The sequence below is a fragment of the Pogona vitticeps genome, chromosome 5, assembly GCF_051106095.1.
Source record: "Pogona vitticeps strain Pit_001003342236 chromosome 5, PviZW2.1, whole genome shotgun sequence".
In the NCBI taxonomy this organism is placed as follows: domain Eukaryota; kingdom Metazoa; phylum Chordata; class Lepidosauria; order Squamata; family Agamidae; genus Pogona; species Pogona vitticeps.
This window is the reverse complement of record NC_135787.1, coordinates 109,935,863-109,963,836: the sequence shown is the minus strand read 5'-3', so window position 1 is coordinate 109,963,836 and position 27,974 is coordinate 109,935,863. Positions and strand designations below refer to the sequence as shown.

General features: G+C 40.7%; 1 protein-coding gene across 1 annotated transcript; it reads right to left on the bottom strand.

Annotated features, from left to right (window-relative positions):
- Positions 1–337: 337 nt before the first annotated feature.
- DHTKD1 (dehydrogenase E1 and transketolase domain containing 1) lies at positions 338–27,974 on the bottom strand. Its single transcript, XM_073000767.2, has 17 exons — positions 27,755–27,974; positions 25,196–25,351; positions 23,321–23,532; positions 21,956–22,150; positions 19,967–20,236; positions 19,228–19,399; positions 18,064–18,262; positions 16,441–16,753; positions 15,223–15,307; positions 14,193–14,332; positions 12,940–13,090; positions 11,522–11,628; positions 10,650–10,814; positions 8,659–8,741; positions 6,577–6,746; positions 4,475–4,560; positions 338–1,808 (listed from the first exon to the last, which is right to left on the bottom strand). Exons 1-17 carry the CDS (start codon positions 27,930–27,932, stop codon positions 1,707–1,709), a joined length of 2,784 nt encoding a protein of 927 aa, XP_072856868.2. The 5' UTR covers positions 27,933–27,974; the 3' UTR covers positions 338–1,706.

The window sequence follows — 27,974 nt, the reverse complement described above, 5'->3', positions numbered from 1 at the left end:
GCAATTTCACTTTGCATGCATAAATCACTAATAGGATTCTGGCTGATGATGTACCACTCAGTAATTCCTAGTGGCAGAATGCCAGAGAAATGAACCCTGGAAACCTGAAGACAAACCACAACTGATGTGGAAGAACTGGGATCATAGAATCAGATTTTTATATGTTAAAGCAGTTGTAGAGTTCTCTAAATGCAATTAGAATTGTGATGCTAGAGTAAGGGAAGGCTTAGCATCTATCCTCCTGGGAGGAAAAAGTCATCTACCACCAGCTGTTAGTCAGTTGCCTGATCATGTTTAGCTCTCCCAGTGGTTTGAGGAAACAGGAAAGCAGGCCACATTACAAAACAGTGTATCTTTTATTATAGTTGGCACATGAAGAGACTGGGAATCAATTTTTGTGACCCACAAAAGGCTTGGGTTGTAAGCAGCAACATCCAATCATTCAGTGAAAATGCAATGAAGGCAAATTGAAAAACAGCTTAAACTTTTTTAACATAATTTCTGACAACACTCTATATTCACATAGCATTCAGAATGGCATTCATTTTTCCTGACACTGTTTCTTATATAAGCTTCTGTTCACTTAGAGTATAACAAAAGAATCTGCTTTCCCAGGAAGAGACACTGAAGACAATAGCCATCATTTTTTGTAGCTAAGACCTTGTGCGTATAAAGAGCAGAAGTGGTGGTAAAACCATTCCTGAATTATATCACTTCTGACTGCAAGGGGAGAACTGCAAGACTGAACCCTAACCCTAGTAGAACAAATTGCCAGCATATAAAACCCTGGATATCAGGGACAATATACTAATTTTATACATACAGTAATTTCCCCACTCGTGTACATTCAATAAAGCAATTCCCACCCATTTACAGTCTTAAGTGTTACAATCCAGGAACATTTTTTACTGCTTCATCTACTGCTTGTATAAAATAAGCTAATGTAACTCCCCCCCTCTCTTTTTTACCTTCTGCAGAAGAATGAAACTTCTTTTTTTTAAAGCTGTTAGTACAATAAACCCCCCTGGTTTAATTTTACCATGTTTCATAAATAAATCCAAAAGTTTATGAAAGGAAAGAAGTTACCAGACCAAATAATTTCTATATAAAACTCTTTCAGAGCTCCTTTCCACAAAAAGTTCTTTTAAATTATTAACATTTACCGCAGTGAAGCATTTCATCCTCCCAGCTCATTCAGCAATTTTATTCTGCCTTTTTGTTTTATTCTGCCAAGGGAAGTTAAAATACCTGCAGGTTTAACTATCCATTCACAAAAGTGCTGGAGCATTAGCATCATAACACAGATTAAGATTTAAAGAATTCTATAAAGAATTTGAAAATTTAAACATTTTGTACTTAAATATGTGCGTGAGCAAACCAAAGTGGTCATGATCCAATCCTGTTAAATTCTACCATCGAGAGTTAAGCAGCTGCTCAACTCTACACTAAAATAAATTAAGGCTTAACACATTTTACCCTGGCTGATTTGTGTGCCACAATTTTAAGCAGCACATGCTGCAGGCAAACTCAGGCAGTTTTGCAATCTTCCTGTATTCATCATCGTCATCATCATAGAACTGCAGAGCTGGAAGGAACCCTATAGATCACTAAGTCCAGCCCCTGTCAAGGAGGCATAGTGGGGAATCGAACTCCACAGCCAGATACCATTTATTTTAGCCCTTAAAAAGTTACAAAGTATATAAGACTCAAGCGAACGTTTTGGTGAGGAGGTCTTCTTGTTGTTTCTGGTGTAATGTTCCAATGCCCACTGCAGGTGCTGGTAAAGCCGGTCTGCTTACAAGATGGAGCTGCAATTAAAAGATGGGAGAATGGCATTACACACCGGTCCTTTAAAGTTTATCTGACTGACATTACATGTATTCATCCAATCATTCAGGTTACAATCCTACATGCAAGCTGCTCAAATCCTGTCATAGTCAATTAAAGTGTTGGCTCTTTAGGCAGGCCTTCCTTCCTGTCCATACTTGAGTTTTACTTTGTACTTAATCTTTTGTTTCATATTTTCCATCTTGATTAATACTAATATTGTCAATGTAAATCGTTGTTTTAATTGTTTTTATGAATAATTTTATTGTGAGCCACCCTGAATAGACATATGTCTAGAAGGGTGGGATAAATAAATAAATAAATAAATAAATAAATAAATAAATAAATAAATAAATAAATAAATAAATAAATAAATAAATAAATAGTAGAGAGTAGCACAATCATATCCATGTTGACAAAGAGATGGTCCCAGTTTGTTGCATAGGTCTTACATGCTGTTTTTTTTATTAAAAAAACACACACGATCCAATTGTGTGCAAAATTGCATTCTTTAGCTTTAGTCTGCAAAAAAACAAGAATAAGGCCCAGGAACTTACATAATATTATTAGCATGTACCTTCTTTATTTTCCATTCTTCAGTTTCATCTTGGCTTTGGCATACATCCACGGAGGCACACTATTAAAAGCTGCCTCCCCATTAAACGTGAATACCTAGCTCCACAATCCCATGTATCCATTAGCAGTAAATTCCCAAGAAGAGTCAAGCAGCATGTTAACCTTCTTTAGAACCAAGACTTTCATTTAAAGGTGAAGATATTGCTCTAAGGTGGCGGTTCTTAACCTTTTCTTTACCACAGACCCACTTTCAATATCTTTTGTTGCCACAGACCAAGACTGACTGACTGACTGACTGACTGACTGACTGACTTACTTACTTATTCATAGTACTGTGTGAAATTTCTTGATATTTTTAGCTCCAATGACTATGGGGACCACTGAACTGTGTTTCTTCCAGAGGTGAGATGTTTCAATTGCCGCCCCCCGAAAGCACAATTTTTTATTACCAGCTCTTTTTCGGTGCTGGGCAAGCCTGGGGAAGCTTCTAAGACCCAGCGCCAATCAGCTGTGAGGCGGGGAGGGAGCAGAGGAGAGCACAAAATGGCTGCCGCCTCCCTGCTGGGTCTGGGCTCTCAGCTGTTTGGCGCTCTTTTTCCGGCTTTTCTGGGCTACCAAGGCACTGTGAGGAGCCGGGCTCAGTCTACAGTACATGGTAAGTGGCTTTATTTTATTTTTTGTTTGTTTGTTTCTGACTTTTTTTCCCCATAGGAACACATTAATTAAATTTCAATGCATTGCTATGGGAAAACTCACTTCGCAAGACAAAATTTTCGTTGGACGGCATTAACAGTGGAACGGATTAATTTCATCTTGCAAGGCACCACTGTATCTGCGCAGTAGCAAGAAATGTCACATGCTGTCTCTTGGCCAGTCAGCATCATTCACTTGCATTTTCTCACCATGTGCAGAAATATCAAACAGTTATTGGCTATCAAACAGTTGTTTTCATAACCTATTTTTACTTATGTTTGTTTATAATGGAGGTGGTAGGTTAGAATAGCCATTTTACACATCAAGGGAAATTAAGATATTCTTCTACGTTTCCTTTCCTTCTTTCCTTTCTTTCTTTCGTTCATTCTGTTTAACTAGAAAAGATCATAAGATTTTTTCAAGCCTTCGTGGACCACTTGTGAGGACACTGCAGCCCCAGGGGGTCCGCGGACCACAGGTTAAGAACCTATGCTCTAAGGCTTCCACTTTGGGGAGAAAAAGAATGAGAATCTACCCTACGGATATTAACGAAAAAGCAAGTCCTCTTTGTGCACATTTGGACTTATTCCCACCTAAGCAGAGAGTCACTGCTGCCTTAGCTTTCTTGACATGAAAGTCCCATGGATACTGTTGTGAAGAAATCTACATGTATGTACAAAGCCACTACAGTGGGGTCTCTACTTAAGAACGTCCCTACTTAAGAACAATCCAACTTAAGAACAGCTCCATTTGCTAAATTTTGCTTCTACTTGAGAACAGAAATCCAAGATAAGAACAGGAAAAAAAACCTTTCCTGCTCTTTTTTTAACCTTAGGTCATCTTAGGTTAAAAAAAAAATCTCCCCATAGTGGTAGAGTACGTATTAACCAGCTTTGGTTAATGTACGAACGCACCTCTACATAACAAAAAAACAGCCAGAACGGATTAATTGGTTTTCAGTCCATTCCTATGGGAAATTTTGCTTCAACTTAAGAACATTTCAACTTAAGAACACCATTCCAAAACGGATTAAGTAGAGGTTCCACTGTAGTTTCTATGGACGGAAAAGAGCAGATACGGATTAAATGGTTTTCAATGCATTCCTATGGGAAATGCAGATTCAACATAAGAACTTTTCAACTTGAGAACCACCTTCCAATACGGATTAAGTTCTTAAGTAGAGACCCCACTGTATTATTTCTTATATACATGGCCCACCCATGTAGAATTAAAGTCAGCACTGCCTGCTCCACCTGCTTAGCTTCAGCAATGTTGCCACTTCATGTATCTTCATACCAAGGTGTGTGCTTATAAGGCTGACAAACCTTGATTTCAGGCTCAACTCAGTTTTACTTGGCTGATAATATTGAGATTTTACCTTACAGGCCAGTTGCTTCTCAAACCTTGGAGACACGAATGTCCAGGGCCCCATGTTCTGTGGCTCCTCCTGACTCCAGATAAATGCTGTGTAAGAAATCAGAAAACTCAGGTTTTAGAAGAGGCAGCCATGTTAGTCTGTGCTGGAATGTCAGACAAAAGCATAACAAAAAGAAGAAGAGGAAGACAAAAACCGTGTGGCACCTTAAAGACTAACTGCTTTATAACTGCCTGATGTGAGCTTTTCAGGACAAGCCCACTTCTTCAGATATCTCAAGGGAAAGCTAAAGAATGCTCATTCGTGTATTCCAATCAATCTCTTACCTAGCTTCTATTCGGAAGTCTAGATTCTCTATTGCATCTTTTCAGTCATAGAAAGCAGAAGCTATGTCCTCCCATGTCAAAAACGTACATTCTAAGCTCCTTCAAATGCTAGCAGAGTGGGGCTGACTTTGATCCTCCATTCCCCCTTCCACATTGCATGAAGGGAGGGAAGGAGCAGATCTTTCTTAGCTGCCACTTCCAGGAACTAGCCCAGGCCTGTTGAGAGCAAAAGAGGGTATCCCTGCAATCCCCCATTACTGATCAGAGATCAGTAGACAGTATCTCTGGGAGAAGGCATGGCCGGTGGGGGGGGCAAGGGCTTTGTTGGACAGAAGAGGCCAGAAGTACAGATGGACACAAACTACCACTTCGGCACAGTTTGTTTCACGGCTGAAGAGCTGATCTGTGGCTCGACAGCCCACCCCCTCCAGCAGGTGCCCACTTGCCTCCAATGCCCAGAGGAGGTGGGGTGGAGCACTGCCACTGAGTGGGAACTTGCTGGAGGGGGCAGGGCACTGAACCGCAAATTGGCTGTTCAGTTGAGAAACAAACTGTGCTGAACCACCCAACTGGCGGTTTGTGCCCATGTATAGCCGGAAGTCATCCGCCCCGTTACAGACAAAACAAGTGGGACAGCTGCAGTGTTCACAAGTTACCTGTGGTTTTTGATTGCTCACTCAGCCCTCTTTGTTCCCTTCAGAGAATGGGTCTTCTCTTAAGCATGGTGTAGAAACTTCATAGAGGAAAAGGAACTGCTCCTTTATTTTTTGTTATTGTTTTCATTGTAATCTTAAGGACTATCTAAAACTCCTCCAGGATACAACCTGGGACAATTGGCGGTGTAGGATCCACAGCCATAAGAGAAGGCTATCAGTTTCAACTTTGAAAGCACATATACCAAATTATATAAAGAATTGGGGCAAGGAGCAAATGAGGTCCAACCCCTCTCTAGACAACTAAGGGTGTGACTACACAACAAGTGAAATGCGCATCAACTCACATTCTCTCATTGTGAAATCACACCAGGGCATTTTACTCTCTTCCATATAAGAGGCCACACAAGCAGAGGAGAAAAAAGACCCTTCTAATTGCAGTTCCATTTGAAGAGCCTGTAGGTGGCATAGTTTGAAGAAACTGCCTTAAGAAGGCTTTCTGTCCTCAATGAATATTTCTTCATTTTGTTCTGATGACCAAATAGCTAGTTAAGATGAAAAAAATAAACAAATAAATAGGAGCTCTGCCTAGGAACACTGTTAAAAATGAGAAGTGTCTTGGGAGAGAGGCTTTGCAGAGAGAGGTAAATGCTGGTATGTGCGTGAGTACATTCTCCTCATCCTCCCTCATGACACAGGTGAGGGGGAAGGCTTTTCGCCTAAGAATTGTTTTGTGTATGTGTGGTTGGTCTTTCCTTTTTGCATTGTGGAAAGGACAGGTGTTCCTGCAATCCCTAAACGTCATGCTCCAAATGCCTATGTCACTACAACAACCCCCCCACACACACACACACATGTCATTTTGCAGAACTAAACAACTGTTCACATGGGGGAAAGTCCCTTCAAATCATTCCAGCTTGAAAAAAGTAGAAGCTCCCAGCATCAGAGAAAAAACTCTGGAGCAAAAAGGGCTGAATTGATTTGAATTTATCTTTGTGTCTTGTGATCAGTAAAAAAAAAAATTGAATTCATCCATTTTATACCTGCCGCAAATCCCAGGTATCTGCCAGTGTAGCTATAGCCCAAGTGGTGTCCCGATCCTTCTAAAGAGCGAGCACCCACCAACCTTTGGCATTAGTGAATTTGTTCATCTCCTGCTGCAGAGCCTCTAATGGGAAAGGGCACAGTTCTTCTAATCTGATAATTGCAGTAGTCTGCTTCTTTTCTTCAAGTGTCTCCCGGTGTTTTGCCAGGGCGTAGTAGTGTTTCCCGGAACAGAGAATCACTGTGCTGACACTGTAGGGCAGAAAGACTGGAATGATTTCAAGTACACTGAGCCAAAGACAGTGCCATTAAGGCATTAACTGCTGAGGAAAGACAATCCGTATAAATTCAGCTTGTTTCGTGTTAATTGTTTTGTGTCTTTCCCATGTAGCGGTGTGAACAACCATCTCTGAATGCAAAAGAAAGCCCGTGTAGTGTAATGATTAGACTGTGGAATTGGGGCTTGAGGAGATCCAGGATCTAGTCTCCCATGTACTATGGAACTCACTAGTAAGTGGGCCTGTTACGCTTTCTCAGCCTGACCTTTTCAGAACCTTCACAATATCTTAAGATTACAACAGCCTGAAAAATCTGGACTGGCCGAGCATTGGATCAATTATGGTCATCAGCCCCAATGGAATGGGGTACAAGTATTGGCCAAAACCCGTCAATTCTGGGAGATAATTATTATTGCGGCTCCCTTGATAAAATTTGTGCCACATTCCATCAACAGAGGTAGCGGTGTTACTTTTAGTGCTTGTTGGAAGCCTTTGTTTTGCAAACTGGATAGATTTGGTAGGTTGCCCTTATATAATACTGGTCAATGTAGGGGACTGGCTCTTTAATGTAAATCTGCCTGAGTTGGGTCTGACTGTCCACCCAGCTGCTTCTGATTGTATCTGGAGGTATGAGGGGGTGCTGATAAGTATTGAGCCTTACCCAGAAAAAAAATGAGCTAAGAAGCTGTAACTGCCACACCATTCTACATATTCCCCCAGGAAGTCAATGCACTTGCCACTTCTGTCCTGCAGCTTCTTAAGTCCCTGCAAATAAAATTCTTCCAACTGCTGGTGTAACCACTCATTTCCAGCATTAGTTGCCTCCAGAACACTCCCAAATCGTTGTCTCTTTAGGTGTTTTTTGAATTTGGGGAACAGATAATAGTCAGAAGGAGCCAGGTCGGGAGAATAGGGTGGATGGGGCATCAATTGAAAGCCTAAGGTGGTCAGTTTTGTCATTGTTTCACCTGCAGCGTGTGACAAGGTGTTATCATGCAAGAGGATGACACCTTTGGAGAGCTTTCCTCTATGTTTTTCCTTGATGTTTTGCCTCAACTTTGTCAATAAAGCACAGTAATATTTTGCATTGATAGTTGAACCCTGTTGGAGGTAATCCACCAGCAGAACTGCCTTCTTATCCCAAAAAACTGTTGCCATTTGCTTCTGCACCGACCTTTGCACTCGGAACTTCTTTGGCCTGGAGGAACCACTGTACCTCCATTCCTTAGACTGTTCCTTTGTCTCAGGATCATAACAGTAGATCCATGTCTCCTCACCAGTTACCAGTTTGCCCAGGAAATCTGACTCATTTCTTGCAAAATGTTCCAAAACAGCCACCAATGACTCCACACGTTTCTTTTGTTCGGTTGTCAAAAGTTTGGAGATCCAATGGTTGTTGTGGGTTTCTCGGGCTCAGAGTGCTGTCCTCTGAAGATGCATAGGTAGTTTATTTTTGCACCGTGGAATGTAGACAAATTGGCCAATACACCCTGCAATTTATAGCTTCCTAGTTCAATTTGTTCTGGTAAAGGCTCAATACTTATCAGCACCCCCTTGTATTTAAGGTTAGCTAATATCTTGCCTTCCCTGACGAAGATGGCACAGGATATTGCCATGAAAGCTTGGACTGTTTTAACAATAAACATGAATTTACATGACTGTTTACACAAAGCTATAGGCTATCTTTCACCCAACCCCACCTTCTTCTTGCTCCGAGACAATTAGGATACTTTATATTAGACTCCTGTAATCTTTACTCAAATATGACTCTTGCTGAGACTGAAATGTTTCACTCCATCATGGGCTATCATGTTTTTTTCCTGCCTGCCAGACACTTCTTTAGAATGCTGAATTCTAAAACCACCAGAAACACAGTTCCAAGTTACTTTTTAGGCTCCACCGTTGAATCACCAATGACTGGTTTGAATGTGGTTCCAGGTGCCATTTCTTGTATGCTTGACACAGCAGCCTACAGAATGGATATGGGAAAAGTTAAATTAATGTCCAGTAAGTATAGTTCAAGCTCAGTATTTAAACACATAGTTGTATAGTTTCTGGACTGTAGATTTATTGAACAGACCTGTGAGCAGCTTGAAAACAATTTTTGAAAACACTAGGTAAAACACTGTTCCATTACAGTGATAGGTGAAATGTTTTTAATAAATTAAATAATAATCGTAAATAAAAAGGCAACAAAACTAGTATCTTGAAAAATTACATTAGCAGGTAAAACTTCAGCCACATTTAGACTATGAAATGTAATTTTATATTTTGATATAAAATTACTAAAGGAGATGAGATGCAGCCATACAGTGATATGCCCAATACCCAAGTCCTACATATAATATAGCCATGTGATGGATCTTCCACATAACTCTTTTTAGTACTGGAGAAGTGAAAGTAAAAAGATTAAATGTATAAATGTAGATTAATGTTCTCTAAGACAGGCAGTACTTTGACAACTGCAATTAATTTAATAACAAATTATTTTCAGTAATATAAATGAACATATATACAAATAAAATAAGTAGTCTTTGTATTTTATACAAATAAAATAAGTAGTCTTTGTATTTTGTGTTACGTGCTGTCAACTTGCACATGACTTATAGCAACCCTAATCGGGCTTTCAGAGTATGTGAGATATTTAAGGAGTAGTTTTGCCAGTGCCTTTGTGTTATTGCAATTGTATCAGAGTTACTTCCCAGTGGCTTGTTCCAATTACATTTTAATTAATCCAGATGAAGTATATGGGGAAGGCAAATCATATGGTCAGCGCCCATATTATTTGCCCCCTGTCAACACACGTGGGAATGAACCCTGTCACTGACTCCACATACACTCATATGATTATTTCATTGGCTCTGCTGAGTCCAGCTGCTTCTGACTATTCTTCTCCCTCAACTAACACCTAACAGTAGCCAGCCAGTAAATATTTTCACCTCAGTAGTCTGTTACAAAAATTGTGGCTGGAATCCTGTTCTCAACTTATGCATGTGCAAGCTGTATAATAGTGTAAGTAAGTTATGGTAGAGAATTGCCGCTAGAGATGGGGTATTCATATTCATATACAAATACGAATGTCCCCGCACAGGTGGCGATAACGAGGGTCCAGCTCCCTGGGACCAGACGGTCCACTCACTGATCCGCCACTGCTGCGGACGCCGTGATTCTTCCAACAGCTCTGCAGATCGTGATCTGCGAGCCACTCTTCAACCTTGCAGCGAGGCTTGTCCTCCCGCCTCCTGCCAGGACTGGCGAGCCGATCACACACTGCGGAGCCATTGGTAGAATCATGGTGTCCATGGCAGCGGTGGAATGGTGAATGGACCGTCCGGCCCCAGGGGGTGGGCCCTCATTATCGCCACCTGTGCGGGGATATTCGTATACAAATACCCCCATCTCTAATTGCCACTAATGAACTAGGTAATGGCCATGTTCCTCGCCGTGAGCCTAGTCATGTGACAGACATGAAACGCAACTGGCACCTTGTTAATTAGTTGCAATTTCCCATTGCCATTTACAAGATTTCACTTACATGTGTGTAAATCCTCATTACAATTCTGGCCAGTAACGTTAAGGTCTGCTGTCTGGGTTTACTTTTTTCTCCTCTCCTCTCTCCCTGCCTTTGTTTTTGCTCTTCTGGTACATATTTTATACTGAAAGCCCGCGGGCGGGGCTGCCTTGTTTTTTTAATTCATCTGTAAGCAATGTGGGGGTGCTTTTTTGGCTTGACAATGGGAAACAAATCCCTTAAATAAATACATTATAAGCAATACCTGGCAAGAAATAATAGCTAAGCAGCCAGCACACGTCCTTGTTAGAATATAAGGGATGAGAGCATTTTGCTAAAAATCAAATAAGAAGTCTTTTTACGCACAGGCAGCCTGAGAAGAATTTTGGGAGCAGCTACAATGAGAGGTTTCCGGAAGTTTCGAACCATTTGTCTGCGGAGTAAGTGGAAATACTGTGCTGGAGTTGTTGGATGTACAACAGACATATTGATGTGATCACCATCAACTCCTTCCTCTGAGCTATTACACATCTGTGAAAGGAAGAAAGTGTGAACCAAGCTGCAAGCCAGTCAAGTGCAAGTCATCAGCATATCCTCAATGAAAATACACAATGTCTGAAACATGTTGATTAGGCTTGAAGAATACAGTTATTTTCTCCATTATTCGGAATGGAGAAGCGGGACGTACTTCAGGATGTTTTAAACAGGACAAGATACAGATTGATGTAAGGTTATAATAAATTAAGGTAAGATTTCTATTCTTGTTTTTATCACAATCTAATGTCAGGAATCAAAAGAACATAATCTGCATAGCGTATAAAGGCCAAATTAAGATCAGATGTCCAGATTTCCTTAGCACCAGCCAAGTGTAATTACTTCCCCATGCAAATTATTTTGCAGAGCCTTCACAGAACGCCTTAGATTTAATAAATTAGTATTAAAAATACTGTTTGTGTGTTAAAGAAGAAGAATGCACTATTTTGAAAGTAATGTTAAAAACATGAAAGTTACTAATTTTTAGACAATACATGCATTTGTTTGTCAACAATTGAACTATTCAACTTTAATGTGCTAAATCTAACACATTAATTCCAAGCCCTCATATGTTTGGTTGTACAGTATGGCAAGGATAACTCAATCACGCAACTTCTTCAGTGAGTAAGTACAGCAGCAGACAGAAGGACAGACTGTTTGGAATGTAATTTTACTCTACTTCTTTATGTGACACATCTAGCTACCTGTAAGAAACGTTCAATACGACAAGAAGAATGTTCTGGTCCTGCACCATCATAGCCATGGGGAAGAAGAATTACTATTCCACTCTGTATGAGCCACTTTGCTTCCCCTAAAGAAGGTCAAGAAGATTAACAAAAAAGAAAACAGCAACACTGTAGATACCAAAATGACATAAAACACATACAGCACAACAATGTGACATTCCTCTTGTTTGAAAACCATATGAACCCTGCTTTGCTTGGCTAGTAGTAGACATTAAACCAAATATGCTCCAGACAAAGAATGACATGTTAATAAAGTTTCCAACATAAAAAGATTCTGATATTTCTCCCTTTGTTGTAGGCTTGTTCATATACAGTGGTGCCTCGCACAACGAGCGCACCGTAGAGCGATGAATTTGCTCTACTGTGACGCTTTTGTGATCGCTAAAGCGATCGCACAATGATGGCCCCAATGGGCAAAAATCGCAGAGTGAAGGTCGGTAAGCTGCTCGCTTACCGACCTTCGCTTTGCGACCCGCCGATCAGCTGTTCGGCGGGTCAAAAATGGCCGCCGGAACAGCCGAAAGGGGCCGGGGCGCAGCGTTTTCGCGCCCTTGGTAAGCAAGGGGAGCGCGCGAAAACGCTGCGGAAGCCCCGAAATGGCTGCGTGCAACCATTTCGGGGCTTCCGGCAGCGTTTTCGCGTGCTCCCCTTGCTTACCAAGGGCGCGAAAACGCTGCGCCCCGGCCCCTTTCGGCTGTTCCGGCGGCCATTTTTGACCCGCCGAACAGCTGATGGCAGCCATTTTGGCGCCCTCGTTCTGCGAGGGGAGGGCGCGAAAATGGCTGCCACCTATGGAGGAACTTCACTGAATGGTGAGTTTGAAAGCCATAGGAACGCATTGAACAAAGTTCAATGCGTTTCTATGGCTTTTTCCCTCCCGCACAGCGATGTTTCCCACAGCGAAGGTTAATCCGGAACGGATTAACCTCGCTGTGCGGGGCACCACTGTACTAAGTATCCATGAGCCCCTGTTATGACGGTTGCAATGGGGGGGAAAACAGTTGTGACACGCTTCAAGTGATACACAGTTCACACATTCATATCCAAACCATGGAGCCATCAGTCAACTGTATGTCTACTATGCATGTCTACTCAGAAGTCCCACTGTATTCAGTGATGATTGCTCCCCTGTAAGCATCTTTATAACTATAGTCCAAGGAGTTTTACTCCCTGTATAGGATTGAAGGACCATCTTTCAGAAATGCTTACAAAGACATGAAGGAATGTTACATAGATGTCAAACTTAGATATGATAGCAACATGAAAAGAAAACAATTTGAGGAGACGAGATGTTAGAATGAGCAGTGAGAAGTCAGCATGAACAGTAAAAATGCAAGTCAACATATTTGTATCAGATGCAGGTATCTGAATCTCACCTCCAGAGATAAATGTATCAAATATTATTTGTGCTCCATTAAAGAAATCTCCAAACTGAGCTTCCCAAATGGGCAACAAGTTGGGGCTTTCAATACTCATGCCATACTCAAAGCCAAGAACAGCTTCTTCTGAAAGGGGGCTGTTGCTCACCTAAAAATAATAACAATGAAAACATGAGTACTACAAGTAAAAGAACATTTTTTCAGGAAGCATGCATGCTAATATATATATTAGGCATCAACTTCAATTAAAAAATGACTGGAGATATATCCAGTCATTTTTAATTGAAGTTGATGCCTAGCTTTAAAAATAACAATTTTTAAAGATATACAAATAATCTCAGTTTACAAACCTTGACATATTTACCTGGACATAGTGTTATTTCAACACAGTGGGACTGCATTATCAGATATGGGGGGGGGATCATGGTGTCCTACATTAGGACCCATTGGCTGAAATCCTGTTACTTAGCTTAGGAAATCACCACTAGAGTAGGCCCATTGAATTAATGGAATTTACAGAGAAGATGACTCGCCCCACTGATTCAGATGGCTTACTCTAGTTGCAACTTACTATGCTAAGCAACAGGATTCCAGCCTCTGTGAAACCTAGCAAGCTGTAGAATTTAATTTGTTTTTGTTCATAAAATAGCTCTGAAGCATTATAAACCATGGCTTCTGTTGCAGAGACACAAAATATTAGCATTACACAATCAGACAGCATAATCCAGTGCCTATTTAGCAGTACAGTGGTGCCTCGCATTACGACGTTAATTCATTCCAGCGAAATTGCTGTAGAACGAAAACGTTGTAATGCAAAAATAAAAAAACCCACTGAAACGCATTGAAACCCGTTTAATGCGTTCCAATGGGCTAAAAACTCACTGTCCAGCAAAGATCATCCATAGGGCAGCCATTTTTTGGTGGCTGTCTTGCGAGGAATCCGTCCCAGAAAACAGCGGGGAGCCATTTTATTTACTCTGCGGCTGTTTTGAAACCGCCGATCAGCTGTAGGAAAATCATCATTTTGCAAAGAATCGGTTCCCGAAGCAGGGAACCGATCATCGCAAAGCGAAACAAGCCCATTCAGATAATCGCAAAAGCGATCGCAAAAATGTTGTCGTAATGCAGTTTCGTCATAATGCGGGGCAAGGCTGTAGATCCTTCTTTCAATAGGGCTCACTTCCTGCTAAGTGATGGAAACTTAAGAGGCAATATCATGAAATAGGCCTCAGCTAAACATTAAGCTTTACCTCCAGAAAACCCTTCTGATCTGCTGACATATGATTCAAAGGGATGTAGGTTTCGCCTGTCTCTTGGCAAACCAACATTGCATGCCGCTGGCTGAATGTTCCTCTGCCGACATCTTGACCACTCAGGCGAATATTGAAACCTGTACATAGAGCCATAATTGTAATAGCTCAATATTTCAAGAAACACTGTCTCTTCTTCCAACAGAACTCTCTTTAAATCAATACTTTTATTCAGGTCTCAATGTCAAAGTTGTTTCTTTCTTTCACATGGAAACATTTCTTTATTCATTGATTGCATCTATTTATTTATATCGGTTAACATTTATATTCTCTCATGTGAGCACAACTGTATGACGTTCATCAGGCTGAGAGACAGAGTGACTGGACCAAAGTCACCCAGGGAGTATCACAGTTCAGTGATCATTTGAACCCAGATCTCCCAGATTCAAGTAAGTCAATCACTGTAACCACATTTATTCTTTTCTTCCAGCACTCACTGTTCCTAAATCTCTGTTTTGGATGCATTCTACCGATGGGTCTGGGGGTAGATTTGGTACGAAACCTTGGGGGGGGGGGCTCTAGTTCTCTGGAAAAAAACTTAGCCTGCCTCCCTTCCTTCAAATGGAAATGAAAGATGAGGAGGTCTGAGTTCTGACCTTAATTCAATTTACTGAGTGGCTTTGACCAAGTCCTTATCTGTTCAGTCTAACTTAACGAGTTCGAACAAACCATTTTAAAATATTGGCCAGAACTAAAGCCACAACTTTGATAGTTTAACCCACTATTTCCAAGCAATTCCAAGACTTGGATACTGTTTCAACAATAGAAATCTGATGAACAAAACAAGCCAAGAAATATAGAGAATGAGAAATACGGTTGTATGTCTAAACTAAAAAAACTTCATTAAACTTAGCAATGCAGTTATGAACTATTTTGCCAGGCTGGTATATGGCCAGTTCCTTTGGTACTGCTATGCTAGCCTAACGGTATACATAGTTGTAGAGGGACTCTTGTGAGTAGAAAGGTTTACCTTGACAGAGTAGGGAACCCAAAGCCAGTGCTTCAGCTGTGGCCCAGTCTAACTTTTCTCCTTCTTCCATTTTCAGTATTCTTGACTGCTCGTGCAAAACAAATTATGATATACAAATATCACAACTCTGTTAACAGAATCACTTTGAATGTCCACCTGTTCCTCTGCTGGGTCTTTGCATAATCCAGTAAAAGTGTTGGAATAGGGTTGGAGAGATCTGGATTATAGACCCTAGTTTAGTCCTAAAGTTAATTTGATAGCCTTGGTCCAGTCTCATTCACTCTCAGCCTAACCTGCTCTTGGGATCAGACGAGACAGTAGCAAAAATTCAGTAGTGAGTCACAACCAGTGTAGGCCCGTTGAATCAGTGGGATTTGGTGAGTAAGTTTCACTGATTCAATAGGCCTACTCTAATGGCAATTTACTACTGGATTTCAGCCAGTGTATGGCACCTTGAGTTCCTCAGAGGAAGAGTGTGATTTAAAAAATGTAATACATACAATATTTTGTTATGCTTTATGAGTTGCATATTAAAAGGAATAGAAACAAATATGTTTTGAATACTGAGGTTTTGATCATTTAAAATATGAACATATTTTATCATTTCATTTAGATTTAGATTTATTTAATTTAGATCATTTCATTTATCTATTTGATGTTCATCTCTTTTTTCTTTCATAAAAGCTAGGATGACTTAGTTGGGATGTACAGGTACTCTCATATCTTACCATGAATGAGGTATGCTTAACTTAGTTTCAACACTATTAAAACATCATCTGTCCTGAGGCCCCTTTCTGGATCCTACCATTAGGTATATTGGAGCAGCTAACTCAGGTAGCTGATTCTGTCATAAAATGTCAGCAAGCTGTTAATAATAACATCTTAGCTGATGGCATAATTAAAAGGGTTTTGACCAGTTTGTTCTAAGTATATCACAAAATCATACTTGCATGGAGGTAAAGAAAGAGTTTTGTGGCACTTTAAGATCCAATACATTTAATTTGGCAAGCTTTTCCAGAGTATTGCCTATTTTGAACTGGCAAGACTTTCTTTGTTTGAGGCCAAGAGATGCATATAGCTACCTACTTGGAATATTGAAATGTAATAGAATAAATAGTCCAAGCTTGTCTACAGCTATCCAGTGTGTTCATGGGCAAGGCATAGTGTGAACAAGTTCACAAGTGTGCTCTTTCAGTGTAAAACTTGAAGGTTTCTCACCTGGGCATGTGTCTTCACAATATGGCTGTGCAGCTCCATTTCCTCTGGTACCTCCACAGACTTGATCCCAACAAACTGAAGGAGTGGTATTGGTATACCTGTATCCCACATGGTGATCCTCGCTGATGGCTCCACCATACTGCTCCAGTGAGCCTGAAGGTTGGTGGATGGAGGGGTATACAATGTCATGTTGGCAAGATGCTCATTCAGTTTAGAATAATAGGAATTTTTTATCTCAGACACTTCTTCCTCTGTCATGAGTCCCTGGGCAATGAGATCCTCTGCATAAGAATCCGGAATACTCTTACGGGATCTGTTAGGGAAACAGCATATTAAAATATATGAACCTGACTTTCATTTGGATTATTGCAATGTGTCCTATTTTGAACTGCTCTTGTGAAATTGTTCGGAAGCTTCAGAGAGCACTTATTATGGAGCCACTTGCTTATTAGTGAGAGCAATGGAAAGGTGGATCACTCTGGTACAATCCTACCTGTAAATTTGAGGGACATTTTCTCCCATGTGTATTTCCTGGTATTTGAAAAAGCTTAAGAAAGGTTCTGCTTGCATCTCCATCATGTACATTAATGACTTCACAGGCATCCTGCAATAGGATTTTTCGGTAATGGCACCAACTGTTTGGAATCTAGAAGACACCCTTTCTTATAAGCTTTCCACTGTTAGCTTAAGACTGTTATTTTTACAGCAATATTTGCTAGCTTCAGTTAATTTACTGTCTTTTGCTGTGTAGGGTTATTTAAAAAAATTTCAAGAACTGTAAAAGACTGTTCAAGGACTCTTTTATGTTTCTTTGTATTATTATAAAACTTCTATTTTATTTGAACACAACCTTTGGTTTAAGGTCATCGTCAAAAGATGACAAACAAGGAAATGAACTCTAGCCTCTACCTTCCAACTTTAAACAAGTAGAAAAGTGAATGCTATGACCGAACTTTTTAAGGAAGCATTTAGTGACATTCTTCCCTAAGGTGACTGTGGGATTCGGTTTTACTTTGCCTTATCACCATCATTAGTTGTTTTTACTGTTATTTTTAGGTTTTATTATTTAATAGTTGTGTGATTGCATTTGTCTTTATTGTATTGTTGGGAATTTGGGGGAGGATATATTGTTTATGTTTATATATTTATGTTTGTTATTAACAAGTAATGAGTAGTGTACTGCACTAAGTTGGGTGGCATATAAATAAATAAATAAATAAATGAATGAATGAATGAATGAATGAATCATTTCTGAAAAAAAATCCATGATTGATGGCATCATTAAACATAGTATAATCTACACTAGAACATTTTAGCCGCTGTCTCAAAGAAATCTGTAGCCCCCCAGAAGTTGTTAGATTCCAATTCCCATCATCTCCTGCTACCTGAGGGAAAGGGATGATGGGAGTAATAGTTAATCAAAATCAGGAGGGCTACATAGTCATCATCTCTACATTAGACCACTCTTCACATGGAAATATTTCCAAAGCAGAAACTTTTAAAAACACATCCTTAGCCAAGGAGTGTCATGAAGAAGGTTGAATATTTTGAAAAGAAGTTTCTAAAAAATAATGGTTCATATAAGATACATTTTCTCTCCTCTGTTGCCCAACTAAGTCATACCTGATGATTTTATACATAGTGGGGTTAGTAAAGGATGGCTCATCTAGTTCATTGTGACCCCACTGACGGTAACACAGCAAATCCACAATCACATCCTTGCGGAAATGGCGCTGGTACTCGACAGCCAGTCGTGCAGCCCGGATTACTTCTTCAGGGTCATCCCCGTTCACATGGATAATTGCACAGCCAACTATCTTGCCTAGAAATGGAAAAAAGGTGAAAAATTTATGCAATCTATAGAGAAACCAGAGTATAGAAATGGAAGAGAAATGTGGCAAACAAATACAGTAAGTGAACCACTGAGTTGGCCTTCTCCGAATTGCCACCCTCTAGAAGTCTGCCTTAGAACTTCAGCTGTTCCCCCTCCTGCTATGCTGTTTGGGGAAATGTGGAAGATGTAATTCAATGCACAACAAGAGAACCAGAGCTGGAAACACTACATTTCTGGTTTACAACTCCCAGAATCTCCCAACCAGCAGTCATCATACCAACTGAGAAATTCAGAGAATTTAGTTAAAAAACAAGTCTCCCAAGTTCTTCAGATGATACTAAGTTTGGAAAGGGTGAACTAAATTAAACACAGCCAACCAGCAATGCATGGTACCCTGTGAGGAAAAAAAAACATCCAGACCAGCTTTTGCTGGGTAACTACAAAAAACAAAAGGGTTGACCTGCACTTGAATGGCCCATAGCCTTGGCCAGCAGCTGTTTTCAGTTTGGTAAGCCTGACTGGTTGGTTGTATCAATCCAGAGAGTAGGTAAATCAAATTGTTCTAAATATATTAACTTATACTCATAGTTTTACAGGTTCATGTGCACTTGCCATGCCCCTCTCTAAAAGACAGCATTCCTGGTTACAAGCCTGAATTAGCCTAATGCTCTAACATCTGGCAGATAACTCAAAATGTGATTGCAGGAATTTGAGGTTATCATTCCTGCAGAATTTATTCTAAAAGTTGCTGTCAGAGAGTCACTTTCTAAACCTGTGGTTCCCAACCCGGGGTTCCCCAGGTGCCTTCGGGCTAAAACTCCCAGAAGCCTTCACCACTAGCTGTGCTTGCCAGGATTTCTGGGAGTTGTAATCGAAGAACACCTGGGTCATCTAAAGTAGGGAATCACTGTTAAACGTACAAAGCCGTTTCCTCCAAATCCTGCAATACCTACCAATATCACTACAGTACAATGAGGACCTCCCTCGCTCTGCTGGAGTAGTGTAGCCCAGCTGGTTGTTAACAATGAGGTGAATGCTTCCACCTACTCTGAAATGTGGCAAATTGGAAAGCGTAAATGTTTCAGGAACAATCCCTTGTCCAGAGAAAGACGCATCACCATGGACCTAGATTATGAAAGGAAATAGAGCATTAAGGCCGGTCACTGCTGCCAGTTCTTCTGACAAGACTCCTCTTTGTTCATGACTAAAAACTAAAATGCTGCCATTTTAGCACAGAACAGAAGGATGAACCACCAACACAGAAGAATTCACTTTTGTTCATTTTTCCCCCACTCCATTTCAGACCACTTTGAAATAATGGAAAATATAAAAGCACAGAGCTGGGGGCCAGAGTGGCTGTAGGTGAGCTGGCCAAGTCTCCCCAACTGATCACTGTCCAGCCTCTGCTTTGGGACATACATAGCTGGCTGTTAACATGTCATAGCAACCTGAAGTTTGTTCAAGAAGATTTCAGATTAAAATGGATTCCTTAATGTTTTCAACTCCAATTTCAATGTAGAATTATCCTCTAATTATACTTATATGTCAGCACTGAGTGTGGTTGGCTTAGCATGAACAGCACAACAGCCTCACCAACTGAAGAGAATCTGGCCTCTCATTAACTCTCATCAACTTGTTTAAAACTGCAAAACATACCCGTTCCCCAAGCTCTTGCCCTAACCATCCAAATACCTGCAGGCAGATGACTCTTTCTCCAGGCTGTGCAGAACTCTCCAGTGAATAATCTCCATCTTGCAGAGACTGCTGCCTCCCCCTTGTTTTTCCAACTGCCACAGGGTTAATGGCTTCTAGATGGGACGGGTTTGGTAAGAGGATGACATGAATTGGGAAGTGAGACCCGAAGTCCAGATCTACCGAAGCTGTCAGGTGGGAAAGGACATCTCCAATTGCTGGTGAATTCTCTGGAAATTCACTCAAGCCTCGCATTTTACGGAACATCAGCTTCACAGGACAAGAAAACAAAGTTCAGTACTCTGACGGAATATACTGAATGCACATGAAATCAAGTTCTCTGTTTCAGGGATTCCTGAATTTTAAGGTCAACTGCCTGCTTGCCTGCCTGCCTATCTAAAAAATTTTATTTCACCTTTCATCTTAAAAAGGACCTAAGGTGACTTACATAATTAAAAAAGAGAATATTTAAAAGCTAAAGTAGTAAGTATACAAATATTTAAAAAGAAATAAAAAAGTATTATATTAAAAATGGTATTCTATTCAATAGATACTGGCTCCATAAAACAATTCCATTCTGGTCCTTCTATTTCAATCCCCTCTTTTGAAGCATCATCGACATAATCAGCCCTCTTGCATTTTAAACACCCTCTTGAACTACTTGCATCAACTTTACAAAAAAAATTCAAAGTATACATTGTTTTCTTTTTATCACAATCCTAGGATTTAGTTTAAGATGGCATGATTGATCTGAGGGCACCTAGTGAGCGCTACAGTAAAATGCAGATTTAAGCCATGAACTTTTCCACCCCATTTCACAGTTCCATGCACTGCTACCTTTATTATTGCTAAGACAGAACAATAGGTGGCAAATGCATGGAAACTCTCAAGACTAGGCCAAATTGGACAGTTTAGCTGATTCAGGCACTGGAATTCAGGTCTAGCCCATTCCATTGTCATTTTATTCATGGGATGACAGGCACATCTAAACAGGTGATCTTTTTAGTTATGCGTAGACTACATCCAAGCAAGGACCTAGATTTTCTATGGTTCTTGTTCATGCACAGGGCCTACATAGTCAGTGTAAATACTTCATGTTCTCTAGTGCAGTGGTCCCCAACCTTGGGCCTCCAGATGTTCTTGGACTACAACTCCCAAAAGCCTTCCTACCACTTCTGCTGGCCAGGATTTCTGGGAGTTGAAATCCCAGAACATCTGGAGGCCCAAGGTTGGGGATCACAGCTCTAGTGAATGCATTAAGAGTTTAAACAAGAGCAGGAACTTCTTCATTTTAAACTCCTTGACCATCTTGTGAAGAAAGCAATGTCATAAGGGATGAGTCTAGATGCTCCCATCTAAGCATGTTGAAGAAACTGGGTAGCCCAATGCCTGGATGTAGACCTACTAGGTTTGCAAACATTTCTACCTTAGAGGTGAGAGAGAACATATTCTGCATGCAGAAGATTCAAACACTAATGGCTCCAAAATGTTAGGAACAGGTGATAGCAAAAGTCCTCTGCCTGAGATCCCAGACAGCTATTGCCAGTCATTGGCAACAACACTAAGGTGGACAGATAGGCTGTTCCGTCGTAAGAAAACTTCCTATGTCCTCCACATGGACTTACAATTATGCCAGAAAATTTCCACTAGCATTTATTTGGCAGTCCTTCTTTTTCAACTGCAGTATAGGGGTCAACAATACAGAATCCACTGTGAATGTTTTGCTATTTCTATTTTACATATAGGCTGGTTCTTGCAGAATATATGCTATATGGTATAGAGTTTATTACCAGTCCTTTGAACTCATAGAATCATGATGCTTTTATCTGCATTTTCATATGACTTCTACACATTTTAAATGAAGTTTTGTTGTTGCAGTATTTGTGCCACAGCATCTGACTTATCAAAGAAACTACCAGAGATATCTGAAAGGGCCACACCAACATTGATGAAAATATATGTCCCCCTAAAGAAAAATCTGGTTCTTACCTCACAAGGAAATTGAAGAAGGCCCGTGAGGAGGTTAAGTCTGCCTCGATGAGGCATTCCAACAATAATATTTGTCACTCCACTGTAGGAACACATCTTTAACAATTCATGGAAGAAACCCATCATGCTCTCTGCTCCTTCACCACCATATCTCTTCACTGTGGCAAACTTTGTAGCCAAAAAGTGGTCAAATACCTGTAAAGTGTAATTGATATACAAACATCGCTTACAGTGATTTAGGCCAGGTACAGAGGTAACATTCACAGTCCTTTTGTCATAACTTGGAAGTGGTTTGTATGTGCTCTATTCTGATGATTCCCTCTGATGCATGACTTACTCATATTAGTAAATCTACTATACATAATTATTTTATGTGTGTTTTGTGCAATACAATATCTACATATGTCTCCTTGACAAAATCCTGTTGCTTAGCATAGTGAAATGCATTACAGTAGGTCCACTGAATTAATGGGGATTTAATGGATCAACATCTCTGTAAGATCCATTGAGTAAAATGGGCTTACTCTTAACTGTGATTTCCTTTAGCATAGTAAATCATGGTTAGAGTAGACCTATTTAAATCAGTAGAACTTACAGAGATATTGATTCATGAAACGCCCATTAATTCAATGGGCCTGCTCTAATGCAATTCACTATGATAAGCAATGGGATTTCGGCCATTGAAATGTATCTGCTGGAGCTTATACCTTATTCACTCATTCAGCAAAATAGATTAAGCCAACATATAGGTGGGGCACCATGATCCTGCATCCTTATAACATGCACAATGCAGGCTTTTGCAGCTTATCAGTTGTGCATTTATGATAAGACCTAGATCAAAATGGACTCTTTGCTCTTCAGATAGGAGCATTCCAATTTTCTTTACCCACAAAGAGCCATTAATGCAACCCAAGCAATGGCCACTTTCCTTTGCCATGGAGCTTCAAAACTAAGGCAACTACTAACTTAAAATCACTGTCATTTTTCTTAGATATCAACTGAACACACACAAAAACTGCAGGACAAATGAAAAGGCAGATAGCAGCTTGAGCATTTTGATAGCACAGAAAGCGTTTTTAAAAAATACCCTATCCTGTCACCAAATTGGATCAAGCACTTGCAGACTGCTCTAGAACAATACTGTTCATGTTCTGATTCATGAAATAAGTTCCTTGTTAGCATTTAGTTGAGAAAAATCAGTAAGATATCAACTGCATATTTCAATCAGATGCCTGAATAATAGTTTTCCTATTAATAAACTAATCAAACTTAATCAAGGTCCTTGAGGTTTTTTAATCCTTGGAAATAATTACTCCACATGCACCCCCTTATGCACACAAAGATACACAAACTTATACCAGGCACCTGGGATTCTAGCATGAGCTTGGACAAAGACTTTTTCTCTTCAGTACTGAATGCTTCTTGTTTGAGTTCCTCAAGCCGCTTCGCAATCCAGTCCCTTTCTCGCATGTCTGACAACTGGCTAGTCTCTATGGATATATGTTCACAGTATATATGGTCCAGGTAAGACAAGACATCCTCAAGGGATGCTTCCTCCTTTCCAATGTTCAAAAGTCCTGGAATTTTAAAAATTGCATAAGAGTATTTCATTCATCCTGCAACAACTCGAGCAAACACTACAATGATCTGCCAGCCAGTCTTTTCATAAAGTGAAAATCTTTCCTGCCATTTCATAAGTGATATATTAAAGTCATGACTGCAATGTAAAATGCAATGTCTGCAACCACAAATATTACATCAAGGAAAAACCACCAACATATCATTTTCTTGGATGGCCCCAGCCTGTTCACTGATACCTGACATGAGGAACTAGTCATACTTAATAAACTTGTTTTGGTATGGAAGTCACTTTTGGTGGCCACACACTGTAGATATTCTCATGAATGGCCTGTAGGCTAGGAAAGTCCCACAAAAGAGAAGAGACAGCCTCTGCCCACCTTTTCAGGGTGTGGTGCCTCAGCACTGTGTTCAAGAGCCACCAGGGAATACGCTGATACAGAGGAATCCTATGAATGGAATAAATTGTACAGTTCCTTGCTATTCTGACACTGTATTTCCCTAGGAGTCAGTAGTAGTGGTGTGAAAACAACCATATTATTCACCCTTCCCAGATAATTCCTGATTACAGACATTGTTGATGTAAGTTTGGACTGGTACGTGCAAACATGACTCCCAAGTTCTGAAAGTTATGTGTGAATGGCAGTTAGATTCTTGTTTTTTCTTCCTCCTAAATCTGGCAGCAGTTCTACTCCTACCAGGTCCTCTGAAACCACTGGTTCTTATGTTAATTGTGACTAACAAATCCCATCCATTTCAATGGATCTACTCTACACAAGACAAATGTTGGTGTTAGCCCAGTAATGCCAGACAAAATATCTCTCTAGAAAAGAGGTGGGAAACTTTGGTGGGTCCAGTTTTTTGCTCAGAGAATGGGACTCTTTAATGGCCTCACAATGTCCAAAGTGCAGAACAAGAGTAGGCAACATGCAGGCTTCAGAGACCGCACTCTTTCTCATTTATTTATTTAGAAGAAGAAGAAATGGGGACCCCAAACAGACCCCTTGTGCCTTCTAGGGGGCAATGTTTCCATCATGAAGTGCTCTCAACACCCCCCCACATTATATTTTCTATAAAAAACCAACAGCCCTGAAAGGTACAAGAAGCTTTTTCAGTTTAAAATAGTCTTTTTTTGTAAGAAAATATTTTGTGGGTAGGGATCACAGGGGCAGCCCTCTGAGGTCCAGAGATGCAGGGTGCAGCCCTCAGAGCTCAGGAAATTATCAACAAGTATGCTGTTATTTCATTAGTGGGTACCTGTTTGCCAACATCCAGCAGTATCATGCTGCTAATACAAATAATGTTGCACTCAAGGACCCCAAATTGCCAAGTAACATTAGAGGGGAATCTGATGCGATTTCCTGTTGTAGAGTCAGTTGCATGGGTGGAAATATATTTAAAGACCAGAAGAATAAATCCTGCTGCTATTTACGTAAAGGAGAGGCATTCCACTAATATAGTTTTCTTCCACTGATTGTTGCATTTTGGCCTTAGTATTTACATACGACTTACACTGAAGAATTTCAAAAATTGAAGGACAGAAATAGGAGAAGTCAAATATATCAATTCAATTACTTATCAAGCAGGACTGAATTGTAAATGGCCAATAAAAAGCCATCAAAAATCGGCACATGTTGGGAAGAAACTGTTACCTGTCCCCACCTGCAGTATTGAAAGGTCCTTGCAGAACTTCTGTCAGAACCTGGATTTCCGGTACTACATCCATCACAGCCTGGCCAGTAAATAAGGGATTGATTTTTGCAGCTTTATGGCCATGTTCATAGTATGCAGTCACTAGGCGAGCCAGTCCATGGTCAACTGAGTATAAAGGAACAGCGATCAGTTTAGTTCATGTGCAAAGGTTTTGTGTTATTGCAAAAAGGGGGAAATCATCATAAAAAGAGTCCATGTCTTGCTGGATTTCTTCTCCATTATGTTGCGATGATGTGATTTGAAAATACAATAATCATTTTTAGCTTATGGTATTTAGTTTTTCAGGCTTCAGAGGGAAAAAATCCTATTCCCCTCCTAGGGAACTCTGTGAATTCTCTAATATGCTTGTAGGGCTGCCACTTCATCAAGCTTTCTCATGCACTGTGTTAAAAGGAATTGTCCTACACACTTAAAGGATGTATGCAAGAAACTGCCAGTGAAGTGGACAAAGTATTCTTGCCATATATGGAAGCTCTGTTCATAGAATTTGAATTGGAAGGATTGGTCCCCTAGCGATATCCTTGCAGAAGTGGTAACCTTGCAACTGCAGTATCCCTCACAGGAGCCTGAAGGAATTCTGGAGAAGGAACTCACTTCATGTTCCTAATATACCAACAGGTATATGGTATGGGAGAAGATGATACCTACTCTGGGGTAGTGAACAGAGTGATGGAAACCATGGAAACTCATTGGGAGTATGGAACTGAAAAAAAAAACACTTCTAGGGTCCCTTCCAGCTCTGCAATTCTAAGATGATGATGATCTCATTTACCTTGAAAGCCCTATCAGGATCATTGCAAGTCATTTCCAACATGATGGCACATAAAAACAACATGGAAGAGTATTTTTAAAGCACTTTAAACAGTTTTTAGAAGCAATATGGGGACCAATGCTATTTTTTTAGCAGTGGAACAACATGGTCCCATGGTGCATACTTATTATTGATCACACAGCCATATTTGAAAAGTTTGGTAACGCTTCCAAAGGCAGCCCCATAAAGAGTACATTATAGCATTTATACCTGCATGCTTTAGGATGATCTGTAGGTGGTGAATAAGGCATGGCACAAGAATCCAGAAACAACATTGGGTCTTAGGGGACAGACCATGACCTCTCAGACCAGTCTCTCTGCAATTAACAATCTCTTATTATGCCTGGATTCAGTTTCCACTCTTATCCAACCACTGTTGGCTCCAAATATCTGGTCAGAACTTTCAACATCTCACCTGACTCTGCTGAAAAGAAGCAACAAAGGTGGGTGTCTCCGACTCAAGGAAGAAACTCCAGCCTAAATCACCAGACATTCCCTAGCAGTTTTCACAGAGATCTCAGAAAGTATATTGGAGAAGACTGAATCTTCTGCATTGCATTTTTTGTTTATACACATTTATGTATTTACGTATAACTTTATGCAACAGTTTAGTTAACAATTAATAAATAATAAAGAATTGAATTAATTATTTAAAAAACTGTTGCAAACAGTGGCTTTTGAAACCAGCCTGCAGGTCTGACATCTTTGTCACATGTGAAATCTGCAGACTTTGCACTTGTCTTGCCTGGTAGACTGGTTTCAAGAGCTGTTCGTAACTGTTTAGCAACCCAATAAAAGTTTTACCCATTCCAGGATTACACTTTTTTTGTTCTATTTGCCATCGCGCAAAGATGCTTCGATTCCTTCTCTGGCTGGAATGGATGAGTACTCCCAAGACGCAAGGCCTTGTGTAGCTCTCCAGTCACAAGACAACCTGCAAGGCCCTTGGCCTGGTCCCCAATGGAACAACTGGTCGGCGGGGTGGTGGGGTCAGCGAGGAACGGTGGCTGGAGTACATTCACGGAGGAAGAGCTGAGTTTAAAAAGCATGCTGTAATCAGCATTCTCACCAACACTGAAAGGGAGATTTTTAAAAAATCTGTCCTGCCAGAGGAGAAACTCTGGAACAACTCCAAGACTAATTCTGCTAGCAGCACACAATTCTACACCCACCTACACAGAAGTTAAGAGAACAGATTTGAGATTGGCAAGATTTGCTTCGACTGTGTAAACCGGCTCTACGAAGACAGAGGTGGTGTATATTTGGGGTAGAGGAAACCAGGAGGCTGCATGTATATAGTAATCACAAAATAATGGCTATGGTTAATTGTAAAACAAGATACAGAAATAAATTATCCGTTGTTTTCAGGAGGCACTGAAATGTATGCCCAGGTTGGCTTTCACAACATTGACACCTCTTGGAACAAGCCCCAAAGTGACCAAAGAAGCTTCCTCTCAGCCTTAGAAGGTTTTTCTGTCCTCACTCACCTGTTTTCTTATCTTTCGTAAATAAAACGAAAATAATAATAATGGGATTTATTTGCCTGTTGTTATTCTTCCCCTCTCGTTATTTGTGTTAATGCAAAAAGCCCGATTCTCCCACCTACTCCTCCTGTTTTCTCCCTGGACCTGAAGGAGCAACAGCCCCCCCCCCCCGCCCCAATGCCCCGCGCTGGCATTTCTTGGGCACCCGCCGACCTGCTCTCCTGGAGAGATCCTGTCGGTCCAAGCCATGGTTAGATGGGCTCTCCGCCTTGCGGCTGGGCTTGTAACCGTAGACGCCTTTTTCGGTCCGATACCAACGTTGGATGGCCAGGGACGCGGACGACCTCCCCAGCCCGATTCGGGCTCCCAGCACCGCAGCCGACGCCGCCATGGCGGCCACCTGGCTCAGTTTGCCCGTAGCCGAAAAGGGGGC